This window comes from Cygnus olor, chromosome 10, assembly GCF_009769625.2.
Source record: "Cygnus olor isolate bCygOlo1 chromosome 10, bCygOlo1.pri.v2, whole genome shotgun sequence".
NCBI classification, from domain to species: domain Eukaryota; kingdom Metazoa; phylum Chordata; class Aves; order Anseriformes; family Anatidae; genus Cygnus; species Cygnus olor.
The window spans coordinates 6,251,659-6,260,077 of record NC_049178.1 but is presented as its reverse complement, the minus strand read 5'-3'; the positions used below and the strand labels follow the sequence as shown (position 1 = coordinate 6,260,077).

Below are 8,419 nucleotides of genomic sequence, written 5' to 3'. Positions count from 1 at the left end.
TAGTAACAGCTCCCAGTGCTGGAAGCCAGCGACTCGTAATCGTTTGGTGGCCTTTAAATGAGAACCGCTGTGCTGTTAGCATTGCACATCTCAGGTTCCACAGGAGAAATCTGATTGCTCTTGTTCATTTCTCTATTGCCCTTCACATGCAGCAAACTTAAATCATTGCTGGAGTGTAATCCGTTTTATTTAAGTACTGTTTATGCATAAACAGGGGGAGCCTGGGATCGCCCATAAAGGCCAAAAGAAAGGCAGTCTGAGCAGTGTTCTCAGCTGTCCCAGCTCCTCCCAGCTTCTCCACTGAAGTGGTCACAGGTGATCCCTCAGGACTCAGGCAGGCAGGACAGCTGCAGCTACTTAGCACAAGGGACATACGCAAGGGGCAGTCCTGCAGGAGGGGAGGGTGGTTGTAAAGGTGAGATTTGCATCACTTTATCTGTGAGGTATGGGTGTAAGGCTTCTTATATGAAGATATACTTTGTTAATTAATTTATTAGATGGAGGAGACTATGGAGAGTCTTAGCATTTAATTCATTGAATGTGTCCTTTGTATTCAGAAATATTCTTTCTGTGTGTAGTGGGAATGTTAGCATAATGTTTGGCTCTGTGGTCTGGTGATAAAAGCAACTAGTGTTTCTAAGAGTGTTTTTACTGGATTATGTTTAATAAGAAATGCTTCAAATAGATGGAGTAAAACAAAAACTTCTTGTGTTGTTTAAAACCTTCACGTAGAGGGTCCAGGGTTCTGCTTCAGTCACTCTAGAAAGGCTGACTAAGACCTTTAAGCAAAAAGGATCTTGACTTAGATTTTACTTGGTCTTCCTATTTTTCATTTTATTATTATTTTATATGATAACTGACTGGGCTAGTGCTATTGTTGTTTACCGTTTTTACTTTTAAACAACGATGGTGATGTATTGCTGATACAGCTTCATTTTTTCCCCCCAGCTAAAGTTGAGGAAAAATAGAGTAGAACACTTGCGTATACTTTTTTTTTTTTTTTAAATAAGATGTAACGAGATATTGACTGTCTTTCTCTATTCCAGGTGTTTCTGCTGAAGAGAAATGACTTTGCAGGTAAACAGAATAACAGCAAAGGTAAGTCTCAATTTATAAGCTAAAAAAAAAAAAAATCTCTGTGGAAGAAGATGATATGCATGGTAGTGGTAATTCATTTGTTTCTGTCTGTGTGATAAGATTTCTCAACTCTCAAAGCTAAAAGTCTTCCAGAAAATGGAGGGTGGGGGGAAGAAGCTTGCAGTTTGTGTGTGGGGATGAGAGAGTGAGAGAGAGTACTGCTTAAAACTTGTTTCTGCTGAAAAATGACATATTTCAACAGGTCATGCTTAACTGTGCTGGTATGCTGTTTGCAATTGCTTAATTACATTCACACTGTTGCATTATAGGAAGCACTGGTATTCTCTAAAACAGACTATTTATATAAATGGCTACCGTAATAATCAGCAAATAACTAGTTTCCAAAGATCTAGATACTAATGCATATGGAACCATTTTCTGGCATGGAGATGAAAGTCTAATAGTTATACAGCTATTGCTTTCTCTGTCTTCTTTCTGTGGTTTGTGTAGCTTGAGCTTTAAGTATGAAACTTGCTGTGGAGAATATAAAAGATCCAGGTGTGACTTTGATATCAGCTGCTAGCTGTGGCATCTTTTCATTTTTACAGCAAAACCGTCTTATCTCACTTGAATGCACTGCTTAGTGGACCTAGGCGCCAGACCTCAATGTAGTGAGCACTGATCTGTGCTAGCAGTGTTGTGACGTTTCTTTGTTCTCCTGCAGTGCTTTCAACTACTTCTCATTTGGTTGCTCAAAAGCCTTTTCTACTCTGATCTTTACTCAGGTTTCTCACGAGCAAGTCAAAATCAGGTCCCTTAATATCTGTCCTAGCTTTAGTAGAGCCTTGACCGACCGGGGATTTGTGTGTATGTTCGTATGGGCATACGCAGCTTGGAAAGGAGAAAGTGTTTTGTGTAATTAAGCATGGTCTGATACCTTGTCTGGATTTGTATAGCTCTTAATGCTGTTAACAGTAACGCTATGTTTATTCTGAATACTAGTAAGAATTTCATGACTTCAGTGTAAGCATGTTGGTGTGTTTGTCTATGTCACCTGGAAACGAGTAGCTGTCTTCCTGTGTCTGTGGCAACACTGCCAGGGTGTCAAAGGCTTTGAAGTCACACAGTGCAGATATGGTAGGGGAATTCTGTATTATCCAAAGGGAAGGGATGTGAATAATGTGGGGAAGCGTTTGAGATAAGTACCTGGCAGAATGTGCAGGATAAACTTAGTCCCAGAGCTGGTCTTACAGTGACAGTAAAATTTTGTTGTGCAGGAATAATTATCTACTACAGGAATTCTGTGTAAACCAAGGTAGTATCTTAAATAATGCAAGCTTACTCCTTTTCATGTAACTTGACTACAAGTAATGACTGTGCCTGCTCAGCTGTGGTGGTGCGGCGTAGTCTGTGTGTGCCTGGATAATCTTACCAGTGAAGTCTCCAAAACTGGAGATGTGGATTTTGTGTTCTGATTCTCAATAAGACTGAAGTAATTGGATGACTGTTACGCCCAGATACCGGCAAAGATTATTTTTTAATTAATTTCTAAAGTCTGAGTTACTGAAATGCATGCTGAACTTAATTGAACATGTGTTCTAATAAAATAGTATCTTGATGCAGCTGTCTACACTTCCTCAGGAACAGAGGTCGTATAGAGCTAACAGTTGTGAGGGAAAGGAAAAGAAAGCACAGAAATTCACTGTTTTCCTTGAAGAAGAGATAAAATACATTTTTTTTTTTTTTTCTTCCTGTACTGGATAAAAATCTCTGGCTAGGTTATAAAATGACATACAGAATTATACTCCAAAGTTTATGGACTTGAAATACGATGGCTAGATTTTTAAACAACAGCTTTAAATGTGAAGTCATAAAGTGGGACTGTTGAAAGTGGGACTATCTATCCAAAATTCAGGTGCTATAGTTCTGTCACTTGAGGTTCTTGACCCTTCTGTCTTGGTCATGTTGCTGTCTATTAAGTAGGGAAGAGCAGGGGCAAGAAGTCTTATTCAGGTGAATAAGATCAAGTAAGCAGGAGCGATATGTGAATTTTATTGTTGTCATACTGTTTCAAACAATTTTGTCCAAACTGGACAGGAACTTGCTTTCCTGAAGCAGATTTTGTACAGACAGACTAAGTCTGAAGAGGTTCTAATAGTAAACGTAGTGAAACTTGCTTGACTGCTTCGATGTGTCAGATAGCAGGACCTAGCAGAAATAAACCAGAGAGGGCTCTCTAATTAATAGATGCTTTAACGAACACATTGTCTGTCCTGCTATTGCCAGTGGTAACTGAGCATTTCCGTGGGAGCTCCCCCCGTGTGGGATGAGACTCAAGTCTGTTATGAGTTTTCTCCTGTATTGTTCTTTTCTAGTGCTCCAGCTAGGTGGGTTGGGATTTCTGGGTATAGCCTCAGTGACTTCTGACCCTTAGATTAAAGGGATGGAATTCTTTGAGGCTTGGGGAAACTTGCTGTAAATAACTTCTGTAAATTCTAAACCTGTGTTCAGCTGATTGCTAGTAACAACTGAAATACTGGCCAAACCTTTTTCATGCTTCTACTGATGAGTAAGCATCTGGTAAACTTTTGAACAGCAGTAAAACAAGATCTGTTTTTAAAGGTCTGCAGACAAGCCTTCTCCTTAACTCCTGTGTGTGGCTTTTGCTGCTACTGAGCTAGAGCTGATGTCACGCTCTTACGCTGACAAGCAAGAAAGAGGTGAAAACAATTCAGATGTGCAGCTGGGGAAACAAGATGCTATTGAGTTCACTCACAGGGGAGCTCCCTCCGGCTCTTGCGAATGGCGATGCCTTAGAGAGGAGCGTGAAGGAGCGGCGTGCGCTCTTCTAACAACGGAGGATATAAAATGTTAGAACCACAGAGCCCAGCGGTGATGGGGGCAGGTGCCTTTTTCAAGCTGAGGTGGATTTAAGGCCAACCCAGTGGAAGGAGGGGATGGATTTAAATAAGCCCAGAAAGGAAAAGCGGCTGCGGGTCGCACGACCTTCCTTGGCCTCCGCCGCGGGGCGGGGCGGGGCGGGGGCGGGGCGCGCCTTTGTGACGCGGCCGCGGCGCGGCGCCGCCATTGGCTGGCGGGGCGGGGGCGTGGCGCGGCGTGGCGCGCCGGCCGGGCGGCCATGTGGACCGAGGTGTGCACGGCGGCGGCGTTCGTCACCCGCCTCCTGCGGGCCGCCGGCGGTATCGGCGAGGAGCGGCTGCGGCGCTTCCGGGAGTGCCTGCAGGAGGCGCTGCGCGGTGAGCGGGGGGCGGCGGCGGCGGCGGGCCCCGGCCCGGTGGGGGGGCGCGGGGCCGCGGTGACGCTGCTCTTTGTTCCTCCCGCAGAGCGGTACAAGCACCACTGGTTCCCCCTGGCGCCCTCCAAGGGCTCCGGGTACCGCTGCATTAGGATCAACCACAAGATGGACCCCTTGATAGGCGAGGCGGCGGGGATGATTGGGCTGAGCCACGAGAGACTCTTCCAGCTCCTACCCAGCGAATTAACTCTTTGGGTCGACCCTTTCGAGGTGTCCTATCGTATAGGTGAAAACGGCTCTATCTGCGTCCTTTACGAAAGTCCCCAGCCAGGGTAGGAGACGACCAAACCGCTGGAGAGTAGGACCAGCCGTAAGGAGCAGCAGATCCAGCCCTTCCGAGAATTACAACATGATGACGGTTTCTAGTTAAGTTCCTGTTCCAACGATGTATATATATCCTGGTTTCTGATAAAAGTAGATGCGACCGAGATCTTTATTCTTTTTTTATTGGTAGTGGTAGTATTTTCCACCCAATAGTCATTCAAGCCGTAGTAGTACTGCCAAGTTCTTTGTGGCCAAGGGCTAATGTACAAAGCAGTTCTTTAAGCTGCCTGTTACTCTCTGGATCACGTACTGTAAATGCACTGTGCAGTCAGCTGACTGTTTTACACATTTATATTTTCAAGGAAGTACTAGTTATTTGTAATAAAAAAGCAATATTGTAGCACTCTTGATGAATTTTAGTCAAGATTAGCACTTGGTTTTAAAAAAACTCAACTTGCAAAGCAATAACACGGGATTAAAAACAAATTTAATGAGCTGCACGTAAATCTTTCCAGTGACTTGTCTGCACAGAGTTTTCTGAGGGTCGTTCAAGTTTGGCTGTAAGGCAGAAATAACAAAAAGTAACTTCTATTTTTTCCTCTTTCAAAGCATGCATTTATATCAGGGTTGGGTTTCATCTTGCCCCAACGTTTTGACAGAAGGCATTGGGGAAATAGTTATCTTGTTATTTCTAGTTATTGAAGTAGAATAATAAAGACTTGTTCAAAGTGCTTTTGGCTTTTGTTGTTGTTGTTGTTTTTTCTTTTTGAAACATTGCTCTGAAAGCTTTCTGTAGCTCTTTCTAATCATTTCAGATACTCCACCTTTAAGAAGGTGAAGCCCTTAATATTCACCCTTATTTCAGATAGCTACAACATGCTTAATTGCAGCTCAGACACAAGGTGTCTGAGCAGAGCTGTGTGGTTTTTCAGTGTGTGCTGTATGAAACTGAATGGAAGCAAAATTATTTTTCTAACACTCGATCAGTTGCAGGAATGTTTTTGAGTTCATTGGGAGATGAAGTTAATGTTTAAAACTGCAACTTAAAGCCGTGTAGGAAGCTGGAGTCAAACACTAATGATAAGTATCATTTAACTGTTTTGACTTTCTTGTGAAACAAGAAACTGCCATTTCTTGAGTTAGGTTGGATTCCTTCTCATCTTGTTTGTGTCTCTAATGCCAGTTAGGTACAAATTAGGAAAAATATCAAATGCAGTGGTTTCAATGTAATATCAAAACTTTGTTCCTGTTTTTTGTGGAGACTTCAGAATAGGATTTGGTTCTTGCCCTATGTCAATAACATGGTAAAACATACAGTAAAGAGGCAGGTCTGGGCAAACTGGAAAGGGCAGAACTCCAGCTTGCATGAAGATGTTTTTTCTTTGTTTGCATTAGAAAAAGCTGTGGCTTGTTCACTGCTGTTTGTCTTGATTACTGTTTGCCTTGTTATTTTGGAGGCAGGCTCATCTAGCAGTCTTTGTTTCATCTGAACAGCGTGAGTAGTGCCACATCCTTAGTAGTTAAAACTTGGTAAAGAATAAAAATACAATTGTTTTTCTAGTCTGTCACTCCAATAAATGAGTTTCTGGGTTATTTTAAGTGAAAAATATGTTTATCATAAAAAATAAATTTGCTGCAAGACCTTAAAAGAGTGAAAAATCGGTTCTTATGGCATTGTTTTATTTTCGTAGTAACACCTTTTCCTGTGATAGAATTGCCTGTACGGGATATATATTTAGGACCTCTAAGGGACAAATTTGATGTGTTTGTTGCTAATTGTATGAAGTAACTTTAAATCTACTAAGGAGAGGTGCCCTCTTCAGATAAGTGTCATTTGCAGGATAATTGGCCTTGCTGCACACTAGATGAGCATAGCTTGGCTGAAAGGATGCAGCACAAAGTGTTTAGCTGAACAGTGGCTTTTATGGAGCAGTAAATGTTCAAAGGAGTGGAGTGAAAGATGAATGAGGACACTGGGCATGGTTTCCAGATAGTGGGTGTGGTTTGACAGACAAGCAGGGTACAGTAGCTTTTTTTGGATGTTCCTTTCTTGTGTGCTATGTAAGAGCAGAGAAGAGCCTGGGTGAATCCAGCTGTGGTGTACTTCTTATTTATTAATCATCCTGCTCCAGCAGCGCACACTTGGTATATTGTATAATAGCCTGTATCTAGCATGCTGTGCCCCACTTGTCTGAACCTACTCTGGAAATTTGATGCTAATCATTAAAAGGGACACTTTTGTCTGTGTAATTCAAGTTCAGTTTCGTACACTTATGTTGCAGGTGCAGAGTTCAAGTTACTCTGCAGGTGGAGGAGGCTGGGAGCTTGCAGAAAACCCACTGGAGCAAACACCTGATCTGCAAGTAAATAGACCAGACTAGTTTGCGACATCTAGAGCTGCATTCCACTGCTTTAAAAACATGTCCAAGAGCTCTTGGGCAGTACTGTGGGAAACAAAGGCCTTGCTGTGAGAATAGAGCCCTTGGTAGTAAAGGAGGCTGTTGTTGGCAGGAAGAAAGGTGACATCACTTTTTAAGGAAAACAACTGTTGATAGGTAAAGCTAGAAGAAACATTTATATGTGAAAAAGAATGCATTTGCCTGTTCTTTAAAAAGATTGCCTTGCTGCAAAGATGCTTATTTAATCTTTGTCCTTATGAGCTGTAAAACCCATGCAATACAGAAGGTCCCATTAGTTTACATAGCCTTACCGCTTATGTACTTCAGTTCCTATATAGCGTGCCCCAACTCATTATTTACAGCTAAAAAATAGAGAGGGTTTTAGTTTTGACCTGGAAAGGTCAAGAGATAAGGGTATTGTCTGTTCTCTGTATTTGTTTAAGGCTGATACAATTAGTGTTAAATTCAAGGGGTGATTTGGCATGTTTTAAACGTGATTTGTAAACATTGGTGTCCTTATTTCTTTATCCTCAAGATGAAGAAGCCTTTCAGTGTGGCTTCTTGTATGTACTTCATACTGTAATCAAGGTCAGTCTGGTTTTTCTTTTCAGGATTAAAAAGACTAAGCCTTGTAAGTTTGAATGTAAATCATATTCTTCTAACTAGGAATTATATATATGCTTCCTGCAAACTCATTCATTTTTTTAATATGTGCGTGAGTGTGCTTTTAAGGAATGAGTGTAGTTAACCAACTGACCCAAACCTCACTTTTCTCACCCTTTGCAGCTCCGCCAGCACTGATGTTACTCTGACTTTCACTTCACTGAGAACACTGAAAACTTAATTCAGATCTAGTACTGCCATAAGCAGAAGATATCATATTTAACAGTTAACCTATTTTTAATTCACTCAGTGCATTTCTTACTGTGTAGTTTTATTTTGTTTAGAATGCCATGTTTTAGGTGAAGCGTCTTATAAAAGCCTAAGTAGTCTGTGGTACTGCAATTACACAAAGCATAGAACTGAAGGTTAACGGGATGGCTTTTCTATAAAATGATGACTGGGATTAATGATGCTGTTTTCCTTCTAATTATGTGTCTTGTTGTGAAGTAAACTAATACTATATTAACTAACCTCCTTTTTTATTTAGTGATTAAAAGTGATCCAACTCTCCTGCAATTATTAGTTGTTATGTTTTTAATATTGGGACACCTGCTCTTGAGAAACTTTCTAGTTACTGCAAAACTCATCAGAAATAGGCATCAGGGTCCCATAGATATCCTAAGCCAGTTCTTAGACATTTTTTCAGGATCTCATGGTTATGTTTTTCATTACAAAGTTCTAAAAATGATTTTGATATTGT

General features: G+C 41.4%; 1 protein-coding gene across 1 annotated transcript; it reads left to right on the top strand.

Moving 5' to 3' along the window:
• The first annotated feature begins 4,187 nt into the window (after window positions 1-4,187).
• On the top strand, window positions 4,188-5,385 carry LOC121075683 (protein BTG1-like). The gene is given in 3 exon segments (XM_040569194.1): window positions 4,188-4,334; window positions 4,422-4,713; window positions 4,715-5,385. Coding segments are annotated over 3 exon segments (459 nt in total). The 5' UTR covers window positions 4,188-4,216; the 3' UTR covers window positions 4,764-5,385.
• The last annotated feature ends 3,034 nt before the right edge of the window (window positions 5,386-8,419 follow it).